A 27,064-nucleotide genomic window follows, 5' to 3' on the forward strand; every position below is an offset into this window, starting at 1 on the left:
TTGGGATGTGGGCTGTGGAGGACTCCTACTGGCATCTGTCTATAAGCACTGCCCAGCGGGGGGGGGGAGGGCAGGTTTCCCCGAGGACCCTGATGTGTAGACCATGGTTCTCACTGGAGAGGGAAGCACTTTGAACAAAGGAAGGGTATGATTTGAGGAAGAGTCAGTCTTGCTGGGAAAACATGGAGAGAAGAGACTAAGCTGAGTACTGGAGGTTCGGGGGCCTGTGGACCTCTACCCCAAGGGGTCTGAAGCTACCTGGCCCCTCGCTTAGATGCCCACATAGAACCTAGGCTGTTCTGTACCTCGCAGAAGCAATAAACCCTCTCTATTCTACTGGCTAGCGGAGTCTCATCTTGCTGTAGATGGGATGCAGGATCGGGGGGGTTCCTGACACACCACCACGCCATCACCTCCACTGTGGCTCTGCAGTTTAAACATACTAACAGCCAGGCAAGGAGGCAGCTAGGCTCAGTCCTGACTTTTGAGCCAGGTCCAGGATCTACCCCTGCCATGGCTCTGCAGTTTAAATGTGGTAAGAGCTGGGATGCCTTCCCTTAGCCACTAATTGAGTAATTGATAAAAATTCTATTGACTACTCAATTAGCCAGTTAACCACATCTTAAGATCCCTAGTTGACTCCCGAAGATTTTTTTTTCAGTTAGATCAGGAGTGATGTAAAGGGCCTCCGTGGGCTGGATCTAGCCCGTGGAGGCCCTGTTGCTCCTCCGGCCCCAGGCCAATTAGGACCCTAGGAACGCCAGAAGCCTTCTCTGCTCTGCCCCCGCCCTGCAAGCAATGCTTCAAAAATCAGTGGTGAGGAACCCTTTTTGAGTCAGGAGCTGCTGCTCCACAGAAAAATCAGTCATGGGCCACAGGCAAGTGAGAAGCAGGAACCTTTCCCCTCACACACAAATCCTCACTGATGTGACCTTGTAGCCAAGAAGGCGAATGGCATATTCGGTTGCATTAGGAGGAGCATTGCCAGCAGATCTAGAGAAGTGATTATTCACCTTTATTTAGCTCTGGTGAGGCCACACCTGGCGTATTGTGTCCAGTTCTGGGTTCTCCATTATAGAAAGGATATGGACGCACTGGAGAGGGCAACCAAAATGATTAGGGGGCTGGAAAGCATGATCTATGAGGAGTGACTGAGGGATTTGGGTTTGTTTAGTTTGCAGAAGAGAAAAGTGAGGGGGGATTTGATAGCAACCTTTGACTTCCTGAAGGGAGGTTCCAGATTGGACGGAGAAAAGCTGTTCTCAGTAGTGACAGATGGCAGAACAAGGAGCAATGGTCTCAAGTCACAGTGGGATTGTCCAGGTTGGACATTAGGAAACATTATTTCCTTAGGAGGGTGGTGAAGCACTGGAATGGGTTACCTAGGGAGGTGGTGGAATCGCCATCCCTAGAGGTTTTTAAGTCTCAGCTTGACAAAGCCCTGGCTGATGATTTAGTTGGGATTGATCCTGCTTTGGGCAGGGGGCTGGACTTGATGACTCCTGAGGTCTCTTCCAGCCCTAGGAGTCTATGCCCCTGACTGAGGAGAAAGACACTGCCCACGCTCCCTTGCACCCAGAGCCTAGTGGGGCCAGGCTTGTAGCTTTCGTGTGCTCCAGCCCCGCCAGGAGGCGGTGAAATGTCACTGCAGGCTCCTCAGTGCCGGGGAGCCTGGGCCTTGGGGGCCAGATCCAGGAAAGTCGGGGCCTCAGGTTCCCCTCCCCTGCTCTAGATGAATCATTTCAGGCACCAGGTAACCGGACGTGGCACCCGCACGCCAGGCAGGCGCCGGGCCAGGCAGCGAAGACGGGCGCGCCCGGGGAAGGGGTGTTCTGAGGGGCCACCGCTGGCCGGGCCCATGGGCCATTAGCCGGACAGGCCCCTCCTCTGGTGACGCGAGAGGGCCGCAGGGCGGATCGTTAACCGCCTCCGCTCCGCTCCAGCCGGACCCTTCTGGCGAGTGCACCGAGTCCGCCAGACCCCGTCCGGAACGCGCGCGCGCGGCTGTAGTTCCTCGGGGGTGCCGTAGCCAAGGCCTCGGCGTCACGTGACGCCAACCCGTAGCGGAAGCGGGAAGTGATGGTAGCGGAGCTGCGAACGGGGCCTTGGGGGCTGGTCCAGCGGCCTTGAGGAGCCGGGCCCGGAGCCCAACATGGCGGCGTGTGCGCGGCTCTGCGGGCTGCTCGGCTCGGCGCTGGCCCTGGCCGGTTTCGTGGGGCTGGTGACGGGGGCCAAGGTGAGCGGAGCGGTGAGGCGTCGGGGCTACCGGCTGTTCCCCGCCGGAACCAGCCTCCCCCATGACTGGCAGTGGAGCGGCCCTGCCCCTTCCCCGCCCCCTGCAATAGATTCGCCCGCCCGCCCGCGGCTCTAGGAGCTGCCCCCGGTCCCAGTGGCCGGGCGGAACTCTCAGTTGGCTCGGCCAGGCTCTTGCTGCCGCGGAGGCCGCAGATGGGGGCGGGGCTTTCGAAGCAGGGGCCGGAGTGGATGTATCGGGATTTGATGGGGCCCCGTGCCTAGGAGCCTGGCGTTAGGGGCCTGGGTTTGCCTTGCCGTGGTGCAGGAAAGCAAAGCCTGACCTCTTCAGTCAGGGCGCTGGCTGGCAAGGTGGCGTCAAGTATGTGGAAGTGTCGGCGTGGGGCGAGCCTCTGGACAGCTGGGGTGCATTGGAGTGACTATCTGAGGGCACCCATGGAGCGGCATGATTCACTCCATCCCTAATAGCTTTTGATATCAGACACTAAATCAGTCTTCTCTCCCTACACTCCCCTCAAAAGTCTTGATTGTTGCATTTTCTGTGCCTTTTTCTCAGTCACCCTTACAATCAAGCGTTATTATTTGTTCCCTCTTTATTATTGAATTACACAATTTCTCGTTGAAATCTTTGACACCCATCTCCTTTTCCTGTCTTCAGTTTGTCTTAGTTTTCCTAACCTAGTTGTATCCATCAGGTTCTACATCATGACCTGTATTCTTGTATGGTTATGTAGGCATAAACCAGAGTAAATTTTAATCTTAATTTTTATTAAACCAGCATAACTCGCTGAAGGCATAGAAAACTGAGTTAGTGTGAAGAGATGTTTCCTTTGGCAGAGAACCATTGCCAGCTAATTGATTGGTCTGTAACTGAACCACATGCTCAGGCAAACAGATATATGGGTCTCCTTACCAGAGTAAGTGCTTATATTTGTTTTTCTGGTGGAAGGGTCTTGGCTAAACCTGAACTAGGATGTGAAGAATTTGTTGTGCACACCAGATCAGATTTAAAAGATGACTTGAGCTTATTCAAGCAAGAAAGTAAATTTGCCATCATTTAATTGGTAGACAAGCTGATTCTTCATTACAGTCTGTATACAAGACTGGTAAAATGATGGATGGCTTTAGCTTTTTAAATGAAGCTTTTTATATTCTGGTGTACTGACCAGAAAAATTCAGTTTGACATGAATAATAGACTAATAGACATTTTCTTCTTGTTTACCTGTCATAAAATTTAAGCTTGAGTTAATCTTGCATGTAAATATTGTATTTAATAAATTAGTTGGCTCTGACATTCTGTATTGAGGCAGTGCCAAAGTGAATCTGTCAAAAATAAGAGGACAAGTGGACGCATATCTATCAAAGAGTATAAAGATATATATAGGTGTCTCTCACATACCTCTTATTTCAATATTTGTTTGTATCTTGGTGTACTAGTTTTATGCATTATTCCGAGTATAAGCTCTCTAGTCTTCTAAGATTCCATTGTGATCTCTTCCATCTTGTGCTGTTTCTTTGATCTAGTTTGTCTTGATTTTCTTTTATCTAAGTTTCTTTAGGTGCTCTGCTGATGGCTAGTATCTTCTAGCAGGTGACCATTTATAACATTAATCTTTGTCATTTTTATCTAGCTGTGAATACTCTTTGTGAGCCAAGGGTTCCCATTTTATCCAGATATTTTGCCTTTTATATTAGTTAGTCCTCCAACTTCCATGCAATGAGAGATAAACATGCAGCACTTCTTATCTTTTGCAGGTGGCTGGCCTGCATTCTGATCAAGATTGGCTCTAGCATGCTTTATGCCTTTCTGATCAATCAAGCTAAATTAATGTACCATTACTCTGAGGTCATTGACCAAACTGGGACTTTATTCATTGTACATGTTTGTTGTCAATTATTTTTAGCTAGTAGTCTCTTCTGCAATACTTTTGAAATTCAAGTAATTTTTTTTCAAGCAAACTACCCATTTTGCTTTTGCTGGCTTCCCGTCACTTTCCCAAATAAATTCATCTGATTTGTGTTTATGCATGATATACTTATGAGATATTTATAAATGATATCATCTCTGACCCATTCAAAATTTTGTGTGTATGGATTTGAGGGATTTCTCCTCCCTATGTATATTAGCGAATAGGAGGTAATGTACGGGAGGCTTTGTGTTCCCAACGTAATAATAAACTACAATATGAAAACCTCAGTTACAACTGCCGCGTGCCATAGTAAACTTAATTTTATTTCCCTTCTTTTTGTAATTTTACTCTTGTGCTTCCTTGGGTTTTATTACTACTTTCTCCGTTTCATTTTTTCTGCAAGCATTCCAATTTCCCCTTTCTTTGGGGAGCAGAATGTCTTTTGATATTTCCCCTTTCCACCTTCCACTGTGACCTCCTTGCCACTGTCACTCTCATCCACCTAAAACTAGAGCATTCTGGTGATCCGTCTAACAATTTCCCCTACAAGCCTTTCTTTTTCAAGTAAGAACAGTAGTCAGTGAAGAAAGATTTGTCCAAGTCTTTACCATTCTTCATTCAAGATGAATATTTCTTCCATAATTCTTCTTAAACTGTTCTGTATCTTCATTATATAGATACCATCACAAATTGATTAATTCAGGAATATCTATTTAACTCTTGAATTTTTTTTATAGAAAACAAAGTATATTTTACAAATTCAGCCTGTTCTTCCAAAGCAAAATAGAAAAGGCAAGCTACTGTTGCAGTCCAAAGTAAATACAGTTGCTTGGGAAATTGGTCTGTTTTCTAGAAATTGTCATCTGTCCCCAAAACTGCTAAAAGTTCTTACATTTAAGAAAAAGTGCCTGGGTGCAATGGACATATGTTGTAGTATAATATAGAATATGTATTGCATCAACTATATATTTCCTTAAAAGATTTTTTTGATGGTTGGTAATGATTTGTTCTAAGAATGTGTTTTCTTTACAGAATTTTGAGGATGTCCGATGTAAATGCATATGTCCTCCTTACAAAGATCATCCTGGCAATATTTACAACAAAAATGTTTCACAGAAAGACTGGTGAGTTTATGGCATTCACAAATTGGAAGGTGTATTCTCATTAGTGTTATACTGTACTTCTTTGAGTCACCCTTCATTAATGATTATGTAGGACATAGTTGTTTCTTTTGTTGTAGTATGGGGAGAAATTTTATCCCATATATTGGTAACTGAGGTTCTTCTTCAGATACACCAAAGTTCACCTATAGCAAGGAGGAACCCTTTCTTTCTTCCCTGTTTTTTTGGTGGGGTTGACATAATTTAATTTGACTTCTTTGAATTGTTTGTATAAATATAGAGAGAAGGCATGATCATTTGGCTGGGAATTGGGTGATCTGAATATATTTTGAACAGAACAGAAATTAATTTGTCACAATAGAAATAATATTGTCATGGTGCAGTGATAAAACAGACTGAGACGGTGTCAGTTGCAGTACATTGATAAAACTGTTTGGTACAAGCATTACTGCTTATTTTTGTACTACCCATTATTTCACTTCTCTGTAACTAAAAAATGCTTTCTCAGTGACTTGCGTGATCTAGGATCTAGAAGAATGCCTACTGCTCCTATTTCATTAAGTAGACATTTTCCCTGAATTCAGCTGGAGCAGAATTGAACCTAAGGTTCTTAAGTATTGAGATGAACTGAAGGAAAAATTAGCTTAAAAAACTTGAACAATAAATTGTATGAGAAGAAAAGCTAGTATATAAAGGAGGTTGGATATAGATAACCTACTTTCCAACTTTTAAATGTCATCTTGTAATCAGACCATTTGAGAACAGTCTATGGATTTGTGGGCTTCATTTGAAATGTCTTGATGCTATTTCTAATTTCTGATCTACTTTTTCAGTTAAGTATGATGGCTGGAGAGTGCATTCATGTGTAAGAAAGCTGGAAACTAAAACTTCTCCATCTGCATGAGTTAGTTTTATTTCTGAGTAGGACAGTGATATACTGCACTCATTTGATATATAGCGAGTTAGTTACATCATACTAAAGAACCAGATCAATTAATGTGCTTGTATACATTATTTACCATATAGTGGCCGCTTACAGCTGGAGTATCCAGACAGTAAATTAAATTTTATGTCCATTGTGATGTCTGTAATGTGATAATGATGAACTTACCATTAGAGTGTCTTGCCAGGATTTTTGTCCCAGGTTCAGACTTGGAACATGATCGTGCAAGGTGCTGATGTCAGTATGAATTGGGGCTATTTTGAGCTCACCAAAAGTGTTCACTGGTTTTTGGGTCAGGCCCATAACATTCAGCCCTAAAGACTAATGCACTAGCTTGGCATAAGGAGTGTTTGAATTGAGTAATTGAATATACTGCTTTCAGATGTCAGTAAAGTGTTAACCTTTTGAAGGAAGTATGTTTGAGTGGGTTTTAGTGCCTGAAAGACTGATCAAAGTAGGTTGGCATTTAGTGCTGAGATGAAGGGCAGACATCTAACACTCTTCTGGCCTAATGAGTACGGCTAGAATTTTTTTCATGGAGCTTGAGAGAGTCACAAGATCTGTGACTTCCAGCAACTTCTGTGACTTCAGAATCAGCATCTGGCAGCTGCAGAGTCCCCCTGATGCCTGTGGGGCCAAGAGCTGGAGGGGACCCCCCACGACCTTGTAGGTGGTGGTGGGACCCCAGAGTAGGGATGTTAAATACCATGTAATTGAATAGTCGTGTTACTGTATGAAATCTTCATGGTTACACAACTTTTCGATAGTTCCTAGGAGCAGGGGCGGCAGCCAGTGTGCTTCTGGCCATGCTCCTGGGGAGCCCCCTGTCACCCTGAGCTGCTGCCTCTATCAGAGGCAGCAGTGCGGGGTGGCAGGCGGAGCCGGTCCTCAAGGGGAACCTGCTTGATACAGAGGCAGTAAAGCGTGGTGGTAGCAGCACCTGCTTGTGGCGGGGAGTCCAAGCTCCCTACTGACAGAGGATGCTCTCTGGGATGGGGAGTAGCCTCTGTCCATGGGGAGCTCGAACCCCCACATGGACAGGAGCTGCTGCCTGCCTCTCCTATCTCCCACCCCCACGCTGCTGCATCTGTTAGAGGCATCAGCATGGCGGGGGGAGGGAGGGGGAGGGCACACTGTAGAGCTGGTGCTGGGTGGAATTGGCTTTTAAGATGGCTTCCCACAGCTCCTGCCTGCCTCTCCATCCCACTGTCTCTGTAGGAGGCTGCATTGGGAGGGGCAGCTGGCTCTGCAGAGCCAGCACGTGAGAGGAACCTGCTTGAAAGATGGCTCCCCTTGCGTTATCAGTTTGAGCCTGTCCCCCTCACCCTCCATGCTGCTGGCTCTCTATTAGATGCAGCAACGTGCAGGGGGAGGCAAGGTGGATCCAGTGCTCTTTGGGGGTGGGGATGCATGTAGTCGATAAGATTAACAGATAAGCCTTGACTTATTGGTTAATCATGTGGTTGTCTACACCATGACATCCCTGCCCCAAAGCTGAGTTAATAACTTTAGTAAAAGTCTTGGACAGATCATGGATGTCCTTTAATTTTTCTTTATTGTCCTTGACCACTCCATGACTTTTATTAAAAAATGTCCATGACCAAATCTGTGTCTTATTAATTAGCATACATTTTATATAGAGAAATTTCACTCTAGTCTAGTCTGTCTTGGACTCAAGGAAACTTTCCCTTACCAGTTCAATTCTGTTGATTCTTGTGATTTCAAGCTATGTACCAAATTAGTGTTATGCACCAAAAGGGAGTCAGGGTAAGAACTCTGAGCAAACAGTAACTAAATGAAAGACCTAGAATTACACAATGTGTTGGCAGAGAGCAATCGTGTTGGGACAATTGGAGTCCAGTGCTGTAACTTGTAATGACTGTGGGTCATATGCCCAAAGTTTGATCATCCCAAAGATCTAGCCTTATATTTTTTATATTTTTTAACCAAATACTGTGTGGGATTGACCCTTTATTTTTCTTTCTACTGAACATGTCCCCAAATGTTCATCTTTATGTTAATTTAAATAAAAGACTAACTTTATTCTGTGTCTGATACATGTATGCAATGCACATTAGCAAAAATGGAAGTTCTGTTCACATACCAGACTAAAAACTTTTTTGTTCAGACAGTTCGAGATGTTACTTAGTTCTCAACTTTTCTAAATAGTTCCTGAAATGTTAGGTGCTATACAGATCAGTAAGAAGATATAGTCTCTGCTCAAAGAGACTTAAACCTGAATAGATGGGTAAGGGAATAAAACAATCTCTGTTTGATGTACGTGAGGAAGGGAGAAAGGGACAGAAGCTGGCAAAGTGACTCCTACCTTGCTATGATGTCTGTGTCAAAGTACACTTTGTCCCTTAGGGTCCAAGATTGCTTTTGTTACTTAAAAGAAAAAAATACAAACAACTCCTCCTATAGTTTCCTTCCTTGGTTATACTGAATGTGAAATGATCTGTTCATGAGCTTTCCTTATGTATTGGTTATGGCTAAAAATCAGGGAAGTAAATGTTTGTTCTCCATTATTGTTTTTGAGATGTTGAGAAAACTAATGGAAGTGCTGACCTATGGGAGGGGGAAGTAAAATCTGCTGCACAATTTAATTGTGGCATCTTCATTTATATCTCTCAGTGGTGCCCAACGTTATTGCACAGGAGGACCACATATAGCTAAGCTTTGTGTGGACCACAATAGCTTTCATGTACTTCAATAAGATGTAAAGGCATCTGTATTGAATTATATTTTAAGTTCAGCTTGGTTCATACATATTTCTGTGTATAGTATTGTCTTTGTACACACTTGAGTGGACTAAAATAATGTGAACACTATGTCAAAAGGCTAATGCAGGGGTTCTCAAACTTTGTGATACCGCGGCCCCCCTCTAAATTGCTCGCGACCCCCCAGGAGGTCGGGACCCACAGTTTGAGAAATGCGGGGATAATGAATTGGACATTAATAACTAGATTGGGTTGAAGGAGACCGTGGGCTCTGGGTCACAGATTGGGCACCCTTGGAATAGACCATCTGTATTAGCTTTAATAAGACTTTCTAGCTGGCTTACTAAACCTGAGCAGCTGAGTCGCTATTTCATTTGTCTCACTTAACTAAATTCAGTGTTTAAAAGTTAAATCTTAAACTTTTTGAGATCCAGGTTGAACCTCCCTTATCCGGCACCCTTGGGACCTGTTCCAAATGAAGGAATGCTGGATATGGGAAGGTCCCCTGCCGCTAGCCTGCTGTTGCGCTTCCTGCCGGGGCTCCCCTGGGACAGGGCTTGCCAGCTGCCCCACTTTTACCACTCACCAGTACCATTGCTAGCTCCTCAGCCTCTGCAGCCCCGTTTCTCCCCCACCCGACCGGCAGGGATCCTTGGAGACAGGGCTTGTCTGTCCGGATGCTGCCCTGCCCGGCTTGGGCTCCCTGGGGATGGGGCTCCCCAGCCGCGTGGCTCTGCTTCTTCCCCACCCGACCAGGGCTCCCCGGGGATAGGGTTCACACATACAGGCACTGGGGCTCTCTGATCCAGCAACATCTGTGGTCTTGCTGGACCATGGATGTTCCTGGACCAGAGAATCCCAGATTTTGGAGGTTCAATCTGTAGAATTTCTGACTCTTAAGCAAAGATCAGCTTCTCTTGCCCCTTGCTGTGGAATCTGCATGCTTTCAGAGCAGTGAAAACTGTTTAAGTAGTGGGGTAAAATTAACCAAACTGACTCTAAGCTGTTTTTCTTTCTCCAGCGATTGTCTTCATGTGGTCGAGCCTATGCCTGTCCCTGGACCTGATGTGGAGGCATACTGCTTACGTTGTGAATGCAAATATGAAGAGAGAAGCTCTGTCACAATTAAAGTAAAATTGCCATTCCACTGCTATATATAAAACATTTCAGATAGCTAATATATTTATAAAAGATGGTACATGTATCTTTAAAACCCAAACATTCTGAGCATTGTGGAGGCATTATAATAATTAAAACACATAATCTCCCAAACCCAGAACTACGGATGTTATCATACAACCATGTAAACGATTAACTGCTAGCCCTAGGTTTATTGGTTATGCAGAGGGTAAGGGGGCAGGCGGGAGCTGATATACGTGGGGAGACAGCTTTTAAGATGGCTCTTCATGCGTGCTGACTCCACAGAGGCAGGGGGGGCAGGCAAAAGCCAGAGCTGGGGGGAGCTGAGGCAGCAGCGTGAGATGTCGGGGGCTCCTTGAGAATGGGTCTGGGAGTGCACTAGCTGTTGGCCCTACCCCCGGAGACTATCGAATAATTGTGTAACTGCTAAGATTTGGTGCGATTACACGATTATTAAATTAAATTACAGCTAACATCCCTACTCAGAACTGCAGTAGCACTAATAGTTAAGGCTGAATTGTCAGGCTTAAAGGAACTCTGTTGAGTGGCTTAGTCTCAACTTACCATTCATGACGTTTGCAAAGGGGGATTCTTCTTGTTCTAAGCATTCTGGGTATTTTTATCAGTTCATGGGTTTAGTATCTTGTGTGTGTGTGTGTGGGGGGGGGGGTGCTTGGTTACTAAACTGAATCTTTTGCTAGCCTGGCAAACACAGTTGGCTAACTATTCTCCGGTGTGTTGATAGTGATGCCAGACCCTTATAAATCAAATTAGGTAATCACCCGTGCTAGCTTTAAAGGGTGAATTTTGTAAAAATGAGCTCAAAATGTTTGGGCAGGCAACCAACTTCTAGGATGTCCTCAAACCTGATCTCTGTCTGCCTCCTTCATACCTTCATTTTTCCTCCCCTGCATGTGTTTTGTCTCTCTCTCTTGGGAGAGCAGATTATGGAGAGGGTTTTAAAGTGGGTTTTGAAGCATGGATTTTAAATTTTGTTATGCACTGAAACTGAGTCTCCTCTCCCCGCCACCCCGCTCCCATTGACCTTATTACAGGCAGTCCCCGGGTTACATGGATCCGACTTACATCCGATCCCTACTTACAAACGGGGTGAGGTAACCCTGCACTAGCTGCTTCCCCCCAGCAGACCAGGGAGACGCGAAGCTAGCGCCCCCCTCCCCAGCAGACCAGGGAGACGCAGAGCGGCTTTTCTTAGCAGACACCTCAGCTTGAGAATAAAGGACTGAGGGAAGTGAGGTGTGGGAGAATAAAACTGAGCTCTGGAGAAATGTTTGGCTAGAGTTTCCCCTACAATATGTACCAGTTCCGACCTACATACAAATTCAACTTAAGAACAAACCTACAGTCCCTATCTTGTACGTAACCTGGGGACTGCCTGTAGTGTGTTTCTTGCACAAGCCTAATTTAACTGAATAGAGGCAAACAAGCTTGACTGTAAAGAGAGCCCCCTGAATCACCAGCTCACAACCCAAACTTGAATGTTAGTCTTATTTTGAGATGAAGTTTTTCTCACCACTCTTTTTCAGAGCAGGAGCTTGAGATCTCAAGAAAGTCTAGTTTAAGATGAAATTCTGTCTTAAACTGAGAACTTCCTTTTTTTTGGGGGGGGGGGGGGTCATTCATGCCAGACATGTTAATATTATTTGGGTCAACGTGTCTATGGTGTAATTTCTTGAGGGTTTTTGTTTAATTTAGAAACATTGTCAAGGTTAACTATTGTAAAGCAGACCTACTGACTGATTTATAGGCATTTTGTGTATCTTGTTCTTTTGCTTTGGCTGGCTGCCCTGGTCTTGAGAGTATTATGTGGAGTAAGTTCTCAGTAGTAGTGTAAATTGTGCTTGTATTTCACTGTGTGCAGGTTACAATAATAATCTATTTGTCCATCTTGGGCCTGCTGTTACTGTATATGGTGTACCTTACATTGGTAGAACCTATACTGAAGAGACGTCTCTTTGGACATTCACAACTGATACAAAGTGATGAAGACATTGGGGTAAGTTGACTTGAATGAATGCAGTTGAACACTTACTTGTGAAGAGTTTTTAATGGAAAAACAGCTATCTTTCAAGAGAGTGCTGAAAATCTCCTCTGTTGTAGAAAGTAGTGTGTCATCACCAAGACCATTTCTTCACTTCCAGAATGGATGACAGGGAAGGGATCATGTGAGGATTTCCTGTTGTGTTCCCTCCCTCTGGGGCATCTAGTATTGGCACTGGTGGCAGACAGGATGAAATGAAATGATCTTATCAGCTTAATTTAGCATGGACACTCTGACAATTTCTTTCCCCCTTCTTTTTCCTCCTCTTCACCACTATCTCCTCTCTGTGCTATTTATTTGAAAACTGGACCCCTTAAACTCCATTCATCTGAAGAAGTGGATTGTGTCCATGAAACCTCATGATACCATCTACATTTTTTGTTAGTCTCTAAGGTGCTGCAAGACTATTTGTTTTTTAAATTTCTCACGGGAAGTTTGCAAACATAATTGTTTAAACAGTCTAAGAACTATTAAGTATGTAAGGTTTCTAATCCATGCTTAAAGTAACTGCTAAATGTATAAAACAATTTATCAAGTCTATAAAATATACTGATTTATTTACCATAATGTACAACCAAACAACATTGACAGTAGAATTAAAGCACATTTTTGAGCATACTGTAATTTTAAAGGAATTTAAAGGGGGGGGGGGGGACAAAAACAGGTGGATTTTAGTTTGCTTTATCTAAGTCTGCCAGCAGCTGTGACCACTTAAAGTCCAGTTTAGTGCGGTTTAAAAAAAAAACAAAATAGGAAACAGAATAAAAAGATTAAAAGGTGCTTGTTATGCCATTAAAACATGACCTTTAAGAATATTAACATTGCTTCAAAGTAAATAGTAAGTTAACAATGCAGCAACACTAAAAGGTGTGTCAGAAACTTAGGGAACTCATGGCCATTTTGTTTATAGTGAAGTCTGTTTAAAAACCCAAAAGTGTCGTGTGGCAGTCACATTAATAGTTTTAAATCCATAGCAAACTTGGTCAATAGTCAAGCCCTAATGAATTAGACTTGGTTTACATTCATGCTCTGTATTTGTTATTTATATAGTGCATGAGAAACTTGCTTCCATCATACTTTGTGTGGTCATTTGAACACTTTTTAATATAGAAAGAACTACTGTCATCCTGCATAAACTGAAAAGTAGATCTCAGAATTCTGTCATATTGGTTTACTACCCTGCCATGTTGATAAGCAATCTTATTTTTAAAAGATGTAAACAATTATAAATGTTTCTATTCTGGAAAAATAACTACAGTAGTCAACATTAAACATTTACGTACAACTGATAATCATGAAAACAATGTCATGTTAAAATCTTTAAACTGTTTTCTCTAATCATAAGAGGACCAGAACCACAGATTCCAACGCTAGAAGGGACCATTGTGATTATTCAGTTTGACATCCTGCACACAAGAATTCCTTGCTGTCAGTTTGGGATGGTCATCATTATTTGTGTGTGGTGCATTTAAACTCCAGGCAGTGAAAACACACTTTAGACCAACATTTTTACAAATCTTCTGCCCCTGTATTTTTCTTTTTTCTTTTCTTTTTTTAAAAGCAACATTTAATATGAAAAAAACCTCTGTATGAACTTTGTTGCATACCTAATTGCAATATAAAACTATCTGGTAATTTATAATTTCTGAAAATACAAAACTTTCACAACAGTGTACTTGGGGTTTGAAATATGCCTGATTACCTCAGTTAGATACTAAAGATGTTTTAGTATTTGTTTACTGTAGCTTGACTTTTATAATGCAATGCAGAGCTAGAGTCTAAGGCTCTGATTCTGCATGGCCGTCTAGGTGGTCAGCCTCTATCAGTCAGCAGAGTTTTGGATGGACCAAGGAGTCCATCCATGCAGATGTCATGACCAGGCTGGGGCAGAAAAGATTTTTTTTGTAAGGGAGGGATTTTCAGAAGTGCTCAGCATTAATCTGCTCCTGTTAAAGTCTGTAATAAGAGGCACCACTGAGTATTTGTTATTTGCAAGTAGCACTATGAAGCTGCATTATATATCAGGAATTTTTAAAATGCCCAGTAGACCACATGCAGTAAGAAGTTTTCTGCAGCATAATCACTGTTGACAACACCTCCATCTTTGCTGCCATGGGTACCTGTAACCTAGATGACCTCTTCAGTTTGTCCCAATCTAGATCTATGTCAGATTCTTGCTCCTTCTTTTTGAATAACATCTCTAAAACCCGGCCTTACTTCTCCACCTAGAAAACCAAAACTCTTGTCCAAGCTTCTATCTCCTGTCTTGGCTACTGCAATATCATCTTTGGCCTTGACAAATGGGCCTGTTTATATCCATTCAGAATGATGCAGGAATAATTTTCATCATTCCTGGTTATCACCATGTTCCCCTTTCCCTTTTCATTGGTTGACTGGCTTTCCCCTTCTCTGAATCAAGTGTTAGCTACTTGTTTCAACTTTCAAGGCCTTTGCAAGCTGTCTTCCACTATACCTATCATCACCTCTCAGTCGAGATGTCATCTCTTGCCTTCAATTGGTCAGTGATGCCTGGCTTCATCTCCATCTTGCTAAACTTTCAAACAAGCACCTCTGTGCTTTCTCGTGTGCTGCCCCTCATGGACGGGGGTGCTCCTAGGGAAAGTCTAGAAAGCCTCTCCAGTGTTTTCCTTTGAATTCCTCCATAAAACTATCTTTCGTTTTGTTAATAAAGTTGTTAGTCATCTGCTGTGCTGAGACCTTCTATCAAGCTAACCAGTATTTTCTAATGTGTCTTTTGCTCCCCCATTGGTTCATCTATATCCATCTATTGTCTCTTCTCTAATACTTCGATTGTAAACTCTTTGGGGAAGGAAATGTTTTGTTTTGTACAGTGCCTAACACAATGGGGCCTTGGTCTATGACTGGGGCATCTTAAGTATTACCCCAATATAGATAATTAATAATAATCCATTTAAGGGAGAAATGTATAGCTGATCACGGAGTTGCTGTATTCAACATCAGGTCACAAAATAGCCACTTGTGAAAACTTTCTTTTCAATAAAACAAGGCAAGATATAGAAATACTCAAGCTTCAAAATTGAATCTCTTTTTTGCTGGGTTAATACAGGACATCGTTTGTAATAGTGTTTTTCATCTGAAACGCACCATACATATGACCTTTTCTAATGTAGTTTTTTAAAACATAATTTTCTTTGTCCAAAACATTTTGGTAGCCAAATAAAAGTTTCTGTTCCAAATGTCTTTGTTTATGACTTGGGTTTTTTTTCCAGTAAATAAATTCAGCTTTGCAGATACTGTTAGAAAAGGGACAGCCTAAATGCTAAACAAACACTCAGTTGCTCATTTCTTTGTCACTTAAACAGCTGTATTTACGCTCGTAGCACAATGGGTTTGGTTTAGTGACAGTAAACATCAGTGTTTAGGTATTATATGGCATCTTTGTATGACTATCCAAAATTACTTTAGGATAACAGGATAGGATCTGGTAGAGTGCTGGCTAAGGAAAGACTCCTCAGTTCAGTTTTAAATTGAAATACCACCATAAAACAAATGGGAGCATCTGAGTGTCTTGGTCAGCTATTTCAGGCTGTGTGTTCAAACAGGTGCTAATGTATGTAAAGCTGGGTGCATGTTATTTTTGAGTTTGTGGTGGTGCTCTTGCTTGCCTACAAGTCAGCAGTGACTGTTCCCATTGAACTTGGTGATTTAAATTCCCAGGGACTTCACTAATGTATGATCAGATTCCATATGACCATAACTTAGTACTTTGGGACACTAACCATATTGAAAGGTACTGCAAACCATAACACTAATTTATTTTATATAGGTAATCCAGATCAACATTTTTTAGAAAACAATTTAAGTTTACAGTCTTGCTGCCTACCAAACTTAAATAACCTTTTATCCATAAGAATATTGTAACTAACAAATACTTATGCATTAAAATTGCTGAAATATAAATATTGCTTTCTGCAATTCCAGGATCACCAACCTTTTGCAAATGCTCACGATGTGCTGGCGCGTTCTCGGAGTCGGGCCAATGTATTGAATAAAGTGGAGTATGCCCAGCAACGCTGGAAGCTGCAGGTCCAAGAGCAGCGCAAATCTGTCTTTGACCGTCATGTTGTGCTCAGTTAATTGTCTAATTCAGTGATGACCAGAAGAAAGTAAAATGGACTAACAGAAAGAACTGACTTATGTCTTCCTGACTCTACCACTTCTGAAGGTTCTTTTGAATAGTTTGTTACTGCAACAAACAAGTGTTAACTTTGTAAGAATATACCGGAGTGGAAGCTATCAAAAATAAACAAAATAAAGTTAATTAGCCAACAGCTGATAATTCTTTACATTTTTTAAAAATGACGTTTACTAACAACTAAAAAAAAAAATCCTTCACTAAGGTATATTTGGATGTAATCATGGTATCATATTTATTATGATTTAAGATGTTTTTAAATGTAACTTATACAATTTAAAAAGCACCGGGGAGCATATACTGTAACAAAAGATCAGTTATAACACACTAACCACTTGACCCAGTGAACTTCTGTAAATATACTTGGTTTTTCTCCTCACTGTTTTATGCGATGTATTGGAAATCTAAATCTTGCAGTGTAGTTTTCCTATCAGACATTGGCAAGTAGTGTTCATCATTTGGTTTCTTCTGCTGTTATTTTGAAGATGTTTGTATGGCAGCTGATCTTTGCACTCTGAAGGCAAAACTTAAATGGACAATGACCATTGATGATAAGCTGCACAATTAAGGTATCGTGATGTAAGTAAACTAATGCCATGCATATGAAGACAGTGCTTTACCATTTTGCTTTGGCCATTTAGTATATTGTGTACGCTATCTATAAATCTCATCTCTGTCTCTTCATGGATAAAGTCTCAGGAGTCAGTGTATGAAAAAGTATATATTTAAAAAATTAACTCTGTATTTGTCTGGATTGATGGTATAAGGCGCACATTCTTCAGCATCTTCTGTTGTCTTGGGAGTTAGGTGTATTTTTTTAACTGTGATGCTGAGGTATACAGCTACTGGCTAAGGGCAACTTTCTTATATCCTCTTTGGAATGGAACAATTAAAGATTATCATGATTTTTGAAAAACCTATTTGCAGTGTCTGTATTTCATCATTTCTGTCCCTCATCGCACTGCATGTAAATTTCATATTTAAAATAACTTTGCAAAATGTGCTTACAATTACAAATGATGTGCATTGTTTGTGAATGTTCAGTGCTTGGGCAAGGCATAGGATGGTTCAGTAAACTCATAGACTTTAAGGTCAGAAGGGACCATTATGATCATCTAGTCTGACCCCCTGCACAATGCAGGCCACAGAATCTCACCCACCCTCTTCTAGAATAATCCTCTCATCTATATCTCAAATATTGAAGTCCTCAAACTGCTAGTATACAGAGTGCCTCTAACATCTGATTCAAATCCAGTCTCAGGCAGGCTGATCCTTTTGAGGGCTCTGGGCTATGTGAAATGGGTTCCCTCTGTCTAGTTTCTAGTGAGCATTCACATAAAATCATCAGTTAGTACTGAATGGTATTCTTGGCATATTAGACAGCAAGGTGGAGGACTGAATGGGCATGGAAATATAAACTGTCTGTTACACCTAAAGAGCTAGTCCATCCATATCAGCACTCGAAACGCATTAGGAGGGCCAGATACGGATGTTTGCACTGCTCTTACCCTTTGCAGACAGAGATTGCAGTCTTTCGTTATTTCAGTCCCTTTCAGGAGTACTGACTTCACAAATACACACTTCAATACTAGCAGAATCATAATGGGTATGTACAAAAACCCTAAATCCAAACCAAAAAAGGAAATCTCAGCAACATGTTGTAGCCACTAACCAATTAATGGTTAACAGCAGTTGGCTGGCAGGCAGCACAAGTAATCCGTGTTCAGGAACTATTAGTCTACCTCTTCCTCCCTACCCTTCCACTGCCCCAGGATCCAAATTGGTGACTTCAAAATTTGTTGGGATAATGATGCATTTGACGTCCATAGAGGAGAAATAGTTGCAACTTCTTGTTGCAAGGATGCCTATTGCCTGTCTCTTCATATAGCAGCTGTGGCAGAAGCACTGCTTTTTGCCTGCCTTCCCTTGCAAGCCATCAAGAAGTGAAGTTACATGAAGGGTCCCTAGTGTGAAAGCATGAGGACACTTTGAATCTCAAAGATTAATCTTTGTTCTGATGCAAGGACTGCTTCAAGCAGAATGTGTTCTCTTAAGACTTGAATGGGCTGCACAAGGAAAGAAGACTCAAAGGGGTAGCCATGCTATTCTGTAACTTTAAAAACAAGTAGTCCTGTGACAGCTTAGAAACCTAACCAACATATAGTATCATGAGCTTTTGTGTGCAAAACCCACTTCATCAGATGATGAACTGGAGTAGAAATAACAGAAACCAAGTTATTTATAACTAGGGTGTGTGTGTGGGGAGGGGGGGGGGGGAGTCAATTGTAGGAGTCCATCTCATCTGATGAAGTAGGTTTTGCTCATAAAAGCTCATGGTACTATATATTTTCGTTACACTCTAACGTGCCCCAGGACTACTTGCTGTCAGGAAAGAGGAGTATGTGTATGCATGTGTCTCTGAGTAGTGGATTAGCTGTCACTAATTTGACTATGTATTTCAAGTATTCAAGATGAGAGACTGCAATCTTATGATCTATATAAGGTCTGATTAGTAAATGGCTCCGGAATTTTTTTTAAAAAAAGGTCAGCTCCTTATACTAGACTCTAGAATTGAGGCTTTCAAAATGAGTTAATTTATACATACTGTATTTTAGTTAGTATTATACACAAGTTCTTAGTGTAAGTTTTTTTTGTATAAAGTCATTTGGCACAATAGGTAACAGTAGCTGCCCACAGTAGTTGTACCTGCTGGTAAGAATGCTAAAAATCTATTAGATTTCTCTGGTTCTTTGTTCAGGCTCTAGCCTGATACTAGATTAAAGGCTTGTCTACATTAACCCCCTGCCATTGAGCTAATCTACGTGACTTCAGCTACGCAAACAGCTACGTGACCATCTGTGACACTACCATAAAATCAATCTAGTTGCAGCTACCCACTTGGTATATTCTCTTGCTCAAATATGTTGACATGTCTCTATTTAACAATGGAAATCTAACTGAAGTGCTCACTGGCTTTTATTCTATTAAATATTTGGATGTAAAATTCTACTGAATGAAATGGGCATTTATTACAGCAAATTGCTATAGCATATGGATCAAAGGCGTATACATAAAGAATATTGCTGATTATTTTCTAAGGTAGCTCAGTTGTAGCTAATACATGTAAACTTTCTATCCCATAATTCTAATATTTGTTGCCATTATAGCTACAGTGTGGGTGGAAAAAGCTAAACCAGAAAAGAGCAGATCTAAGTGTAAGCTACTTTGCATATTGTCAATTGACTATAAATTACAGCAGTCTTTGACTCCACCAAACAGTACTGGAACTACATAATTCAGGTAGGAGACATCAGAGAAAGAAATAGGTCTTTGAAAATATATAGCATTATGGCTTGAATAAATATAAACTAAAATTGATGTAAATAACCAGCTATTTAATGAGTACTTTCAATACTCTATTTTAATGTGTATTTTAAAAGACCCATTTGATAAAATAAGTTACTCTGGAGGGTAAGAATTGAAAATACTAATTTAAAAACTTTTCAATACAAAATTCTGATATTTTACAGACATTTTGAGCAGCCTGAAATTCTATTTCCTTGGTTTATTTGAGATTTTTCTCCATCTCAGAGCAGGTGCGTATCTCTAGCAATGAAACAATTTTCATGTTCTTTGATTTTGTATTTGCCTTGTGTATTAGGATGTCAGATAATGTTTTGTGTAATTCTGATGCACAGCAAAAATGTTAGTGCCAGTGCTATGAATGTGTGATTTAAAAAGAAATTGATTTGCTATTAAAGCGCACATGTAGATTTTAGCTTAGGGTAATATTTAACATTCACGTGTTAGTAGAATATAATCAAATAAAATGATTTATTCTCTTCTAATATTAACAAAAGGAACAATCACCATTTGTTGTTTTGAATTTTCTATAATATATAGATAATTAACCTAATTTAGCACGGACACTTTAATTGACTGGGTTTTTTTCCTTCCTTCCCCCTCTTTTTGCTTTATATTTGACCCTCTGTGCCTCTTGCTCCATATTTGTCATCTGAAGAAATGGGTTGTACCCTCGAAAGCTCATGCTACTATCTATATATATTTTTGGTTAGTCTCTACGGTATTACAGGACCATTGTTGTTTAAGTTTTTCTATAATAGATACATTTACCTCCAACCTTTTCCCATGTATAGCAAGTTAATTTGTCTTCTGGAACAGAACATGAATTTGTGTTCAGTGAATGTTTTTGCTAGCAGCTAGCTTATGAAAATATTTGTTCTAGAACATATTTAGCTTCTATTTTTGAGGAACTTTTGGTGAATATGGATTCTCAATTCAGTGAAAGTTTTAATAAAATCAAAACAGAATTAAAACAGTACACGCACATTTTGATTGAACATGACTTTACACATGGGAATAATCTGAAGATGGACCCAAACTTTGATCACACTATTCCCTCCCTTGGAGACATGCAAGGGATGAAAGTATTAGAAAATCTGTTACAATAGCCCCAAATCATTGTGAAGGAGTTGAATCAATGGTGCAGACAATCCCTCTGAAGTACCTTTCAGTATTTTAATGGATAATGGAGGTTGGCATTTATAGGAATGCTTTTTAGTCATCCTGTGTCTTTCCTTAGGGAGCATGATGGAGCGTGATTACTTAGATGGTGAGTGACACCTAGATGATGTGGATGGTAGCAAAAGAAAATCAGGCTGGTGTGTATTAGGACCAGGGTTGTACACAAATATTGGAAACAAATACTGGTCTTATGAATTAGCAGCTTTTTTTTTTTTAAATTATACCATTTTTAAAAAATCAGTATTGGAGGGTTGAGGTTGAATGTCTCTTATAGTGCCTTGATGCTATGGCAGAACAAAATAACTTTGTATTAGATGATTTTCCTGTCTCTTTCAAACTTCCAAGTGTGATTTGACTGGTTAAATATAAATCCTTAACAATTTGTTCTGTCATACATCTGCTGCTAGGCAGATGTACAGGGGAAGTTTGGTACTCCAATGGGCCCCGTGAATTAAAGGTAGTGTGGCTATAAGCAGTACTCCAAAAAGAAGTCCATTTTAGAGATGTGACTAATCGAGTACCCGATAAGCATATGTTTATTGGGTAGTTGAATAATGACTCGACTAGTTGCTTTCCGCCCCCGCTGCCTCTATCAGAGAGGGGCAGCAAGGAGGCGGGAGCAGGAGCCAGTGCTGAGGTGAGTTGGCTTAAAAGCTGGTTTCCCCCGAGCACTGTCTCCATGGTTAGGCAGGGAGGCAGAGGCGCAGCGGGAAAATGGCGTGGGCAGCTCTTGTACATTTTGAAGGCGGAGGCACAGCGAGATAGCGAGCACCCCCCTTATAGAGTAATTGATGGAAATTCCATTGACTACTCAATTAATTGATTAATCAAAATTTAACATCCCTAGCTCATTTACTTACCAGATAGAAACTCCTTTCCATAACAAAACTAAAATAAAACCCTTTACAGCTGGAACATAATCTGAGTAACTTTCATTATCATTATTTAATGCCAATTAAGCTGATTCCTTATCAGCGGAAGGGGACTCTGCAAAACCACCAATGGTACAGGAATCCAATGAGTCTCCTTCAGAGAAGATGTATTTTTTATGTGGAACCAGTCTCCCCTTTTATAGACAAAAATAAGATCAGAGTTTATGCAAAAAGGAGTTTTCAATCTAATTGCAACGCAATACAATGAGTGAAGACATTAAACGTAGGTTGAAAAGACAAAATAAGGGGAAAGTTTAAAACTCCCGGTGAATGTTTTGTTTGACTTGGTGAAAGATACAGGCACTTCAGTTGTCATGTTGGTTTTGGGGGGAGGGAATGATGGGACAGAGAAGATGTTTAATTTTGCAGGGAGTGATGCATGCACAGCAGTGCCTGGATCTATTGGAGTAGACCGAATGCTAACTGAAAGTGGTGAGGGTTGAAGAGGGAATTGAAAGAGATTGAAGTCACTAGAGGCGCGGGAAGACGGAACAAAAATTCAGCCCCTTCTGTTTTATATAATGGTATCAATAAGTATTTTTGTCAATTTTAGACTGAGTTGGACATATGTTTGGAAATTAAGAGGGTCAGGTGTTCCAAATGTGAAGTCTTAGTGTAGCTTGATTGTGATTTCCTTTAGGAGGCCTGAAGAGATTACTTTACCTTTAGCCAGTGCTTAGTAAATGTCTGTACTATACGCTGATGATTATACCCTTTTGTGTATATGTGAAGGATGCTATTCAAATAGGACATTATTAAAGACCAGGTGACGACCTCCCACATCATTCCATAATATCAGAAATCTGTTAAAATCCCTCTTTATGGAAAAATTATTTATAATTTGTATTATTGTGGCACCAATGAGCCCTAAGATCTGGGCCAAGACCCCATTGTTTTTGGCACTGTACAGACAGAACAAAAAGATAATCCCTGCCCCAATAGTAATTACTCTTTGCCAGTAATAGAACCTAACCCATTTAAGTTGCATATGAATCATTCAATTAATATGCAAATGTACATTTCCAGGTTAAACACAAAACCCAATGGATAGTAAAAGCTACTGTAACTTTATGGACAAGTTGTCCATCTGCGACTCTCAGCATGTACAACTGACTAGGCCTTTCAGTGGGGAATCTTTTGTCACATTTCATATGTACCCTGAGACACCCACCCAGTTCACTTGCTCTGAGGATTTGCCACTACTTCCTTTTACATCTGAGCAGTTGATCCCAGAGAACTTCTACACTGATCCTTGCAACTTTCCTTACCAAGTGACCCAGGCTAATTATGGCAGAGGTGACTACTCTTATGGTCCGGCTTTCATCAGAAAAAGGAATGAAAGAGAAAGGCAGAGGGTTAAGTGTGTCAATGAAGGATATGCCAAACTCCGCCGTCACCTACCTGAGGAATACTTAGAGAAACGGCTCAGCAAAGTAGAAACTCTTCGAGCTGCAATAAAATACATTCACCATCTACAATCTGTTCTGTACCATGATTCTGCAGTAACAGAGAAGAATAGCTTGGAACTGGGCCATCCTCCTAAGGCAATTGCCAGGGAGATCCAGTTTTGAGGACTATCTGAACTGCTCCGGGAAAGAAAAAATAATCACAGCTGAGGCTAATAATTAGATTATTGGTGACACAAATATTTTTGTGAAACAGATATGTTTTATGGACTGTACAAACCGCACATCCCTGCCAGACTATTGAGGAAGGAGATTAAATTAACCTATAGGGATTTACATTAAGATTAGAAATACTACACTTCATTTTCCTGTAGATTAAACTATTTTAGTTACCACATGGAAATTAGAAAAACGCCTTTAACTTTGTTGGAAACAAAAAGTATGACTATCTGTAATTTTTCAGAAAGAAGCAAATGTGAACGCCATCTCAATCTGCCCGTTTTAAATAAAGCATAACCTTCTGATCATTGGGGCTCAGCTTCTGTTCATTCCCAGGAACTTAATGGGTACATCCCACCCATGCCTCCCCAAAGACCCTCTGCCCTAATTGCCACTCTCTTACTTAAAATACAGAGGGCAGCTGTTTCCCCTCCTCCCCCACATTGCTGATGTATTGCACTAGCCTGCATCTCCACTTCTGCCACAGGCCCACTGAGTGAACGTCAGTAAGTCAGTGGGCTACTCTGCCTCAGTTTCCCCAACTATAAAATGAGGATACTGACCTTTTTAAACATTTGCAGCTGTACTTGTGTAAAGCACTATGAATGCTAAATATTATTAATAATAATAAAAAGAGGTAAAATGCTTTTCAAAATAGTTACCTGAATGTGGAAAAATACATTATTTTTGGAAATACAGCTCTATCTTTTTGCTAACCAATTATTGTTGGTGTTTGAAACTTAGAACTCTTATTTTAGCTTTAAACCTCTTTTTTCCTGGCCAAATTCCAATTTGTGAATGAAGTTCTGTCACCCATATTGTCAGTGAGTTAGTTCATGAGTTATCTTGTTGACAATCACTGAATATGAATGCATGTACTGACACAGTAAAATACTATGAAGAGGAGGGGGCAGAATCTGGCCCTGGGATGTCTATATGCCTCAGCATTTTCACTGGGATGTTTCCTTCACTTCCTGTCCTAAATTATTGCTCTGTACTCTTAAATCACTGGCAGTTTCCGTTATCACTGTCTGCATTTCAGAAACATTTTTCTAATTAGGGCCTACTCATGTGAGAAGGATGTGAAACGTTTAGCCCATAGTTTGCAGAGAGCTATAGGGTTCAGCTCCTGTATTATTTATAGTTCTATTTTACTGATATTCAATGAAAAGGCTCTCCACATATCTTAATGAGAGCAGCTGTAACGTGGAGGCAGCAAAATATTGAGGAAAATGGCATTAACCTAAAATAGATTAGGCTTTTTCCATTGGGCCCATAAGTCATCTATATACTACTGGGTTTATGGAAGCAAAAATCTAGTCTTACCTGACACAGAAAAGAAACATTAGTCTACTAATCACTATTTGCAATACCCTTTAAGTGTGGGACAGGCCTTCTAGTACACAGATGTGTATGTATCTCTCTCCATTCTAGTTGAAGTTTTGAAATCGTCACTGTTAGCTTTGAAGGCTTAAAAGCTTTATTGCTGCTACAGCCCACCTTGGGACCTGGTCATGACCTTGGCCTTTCTGAATGAAAACAAAACTTGAAGGTCAAGAGCTTCAAAAATTGGCTCTTCAGGTTCAGATTCTTAATCCACATTCAGGTTCCTTAAGTAGCCTTATTTTTCAAAACAGCTGAGCACCAAAATCCTCCAGTGACTTCATACCTGAATTCCTCAGGAGAAGGAAGGCAGCATGTTTATTTTTTAAACTTCTGGACCACAGGATTGTAAGATTGAGGTAATTCTGCCATCATCTAGGTTTTTTTCGTTCATTCCCTTAAGATTCAGAAGGTAGCCACGTTAGTTTGTTTCAGCAAAACCAAGGAGTCCAGTGATAGAAATGTAGCCGTGTTAGTCTGGTGTAGCTGAAATAAAATACAGGACTATGTAGCACTTTAAAGACTAATATCTAATAAACCATCTTGTTAGTCTTTAAAGTGCTACATAGTCCTGTATTTTGTTTCAAGGAGTCCAATGGCACTTTAAAGACTGACACATTTATTATGGTACTAGAGCAGGAATGGGCAATAATTTTGCAGGGGGGGGGGGGAAGGGGTACTCCCAAGATTTTCTGTAATCGGTCAAGGGTCTCACTTCTATGTGGTGGGAGGTCTGGGATGGTGGTTGGATAAAGAAGGGAGCTTGGGGTAGGGAACTGGCTCTCTGCACTACAGGAGAGATGGGAGGCTTTGTGCGCTGCATCCACCCCAGCAAAATATCTCTGCTCTTATTGGCCAGTTTTGCTGGGGGTGGGGAAGCAGCTAGCTGCTTTGAGTGGTGCTGCTCCATGCCATCAGGGCTGGCGAGCCGGATCTTGCCCGCCCCTGTATTAGAACATAAGATTTAATGAGCTACAACTCACTTCCTCAGATGCTGAAGAGAAAAAGGAAAAAAAAAGATACAGAGATGGGAGTGTGACATCAGTACTAATTAAATCAGAATGGATGTGGCTTATCTCCAGCAGTGGTGAGAAGTTGAGAATACCTGAATGGGAAATGACCTATTGTAATGCGAGAACCATTCTATATTTATGTTTAGAATCATAGAATACTAGGAAGGGAGGGGACCTTGAGACCTTGAGAGGTTATCGAGTCCAGTCCCCACCCCTCATGGCAGGACTCAGTACTGTCTAGACCAGTGGTCTCCAACCTTTTTATGACCAAGATCTCTTTTTAAATAACAGAACAAGCCAGGATCTACCACCCTGCCCCTTCCTTGAAGCCCTCTTCCTCTCTATTTTCCTCTCCATCACTTGCTATCCACAACCCTTATGCTGCTGCTTTTTTTCACAATTCTTCTGTAGTAAGAGGTTTTTCTAACATTTGGCCTGTCTAGACTGGACCAAATGTCAGAAAAAAAACCTTCTCGTGGAAAGAGGAATACAGGGGTGACCAAAAGAGCACGTTTGCTCTTCCACTAAAAAAAGTGGAAGAACAAACGCATCCCTGGATGCAGAAGAGTTTTTCTGGGATATCTCCGGAATCCTGAAAAACTACTGCAGTCTAGCCTTACCCTTGCTGGGTTGAAGCAGGATGTGTAGGCTCTGGGGTGGGAATGAGGGATTTGGGTGTGGGCAGGGGTGAGAGATGCAAGCTCTGGGAAGAAATCTGGATACAGGAGGAGGTGGAGAAGGGGATGCTGGATGCTGGGGCTTCAGGCGGGCCAGTGTTGGGGTCAGATGTAGAGTTAGAGTACTAAGCAAGCCACAGGCTTGTGGATATGAAGGTGCAGGAATTTGGGTTAGGGTATGTGAGGGCTCAGGGCAGGGGGTTCCAGTGATAGGCTCAGCTCAAGGGTCTGGAGGAAGGGGGAGTGCAGGAGTGTTATGATGCTGTGGGCAGATGGGGGTTTGTTGGCCAGGCTTCATTTTTAAATAAAATACTATGTCAAACACAAAAAGTTTCTGCATTGTCTTTATTTCTGAGAAGGGCAGGGAACCTGTTTTGAGTCAGGGGTCACTGACCCACAGAAAGGTCAGTTGGGGCCACACATGTGAGAGACAAAATAAAAACTCCTCCAAACCCCCCACAAGTCTCACTAATGTGGCCCCAACTGTGCTGGTGGGAGCAGGGCACATGGTATTGGGGAAGGATGCCAGGGGGGACCGGGACAAGGGATGGGGTGCTGGGTA

At 41.4% G+C, this 27,064-nt stretch overlaps 2 protein-coding genes across 5 annotated transcripts; both read left to right on the forward strand.

Annotated features, from left to right (window-relative positions):
* The first annotated feature begins 2,004 nt into the window (after positions 1-2,004).
* On the forward strand, positions 2,005-17,247 carry TMEM9B (TMEM9 domain family member B). 4 transcript variants are annotated; one of them, XM_025189971.3, is made up of 6 exons: positions 2,050-2,236; positions 3,032-3,170; positions 5,197-5,288; positions 9,970-10,078; positions 11,971-12,105; positions 16,114-17,247. In XM_025189971.3, the coding sequence occupies exons 2-6, from the start codon at positions 3,075-3,077 to the stop codon at positions 16,267-16,269; spliced, it is 588 nt and encodes a 195-aa protein (XP_025045756.1). In that variant the 5' UTR covers positions 2,050-2,236; positions 3,032-3,074; the 3' UTR covers positions 16,270-17,247. The 4 variants fall into 4 exon arrangements, with proteins under 4 accessions (XP_006133822.2, XP_025045756.1, XP_006133821.1 ...); XM_006133759.5 differs by lacking the exon at positions 2,050-2,236 and adding an exon at positions 2,392-2,614; XM_006133760.4 differs by lacking the exon at positions 3,032-3,170 and having other exon boundaries at positions 2,005-2,236.
* Positions 17,248-17,387: 140 nt separating this feature from the next.
* On the forward strand, positions 17,388-25,273 carry ASCL3 (achaete-scute family bHLH transcription factor 3). The gene has a single exon (XM_075927990.2). The coding sequence runs from the start codon at positions 22,848-22,850 to the stop codon at positions 23,373-23,375; it is 528 nt and encodes a 175-aa protein (XP_075784105.1). The 5' UTR covers positions 17,388-22,847; the 3' UTR covers positions 23,376-25,273.
* Positions 25,274-27,064: the final 1,791 nt, after the last annotated feature.

Source organism: Pelodiscus sinensis, chromosome 5 (genome assembly GCF_052426305.1).
Source record: "Pelodiscus sinensis isolate ZL-2025 chromosome 5, ASM5242630v1, whole genome shotgun sequence".
NCBI classification, from domain to species: Eukaryota; Metazoa; Chordata; order Testudines; family Trionychidae; genus Pelodiscus; species Pelodiscus sinensis.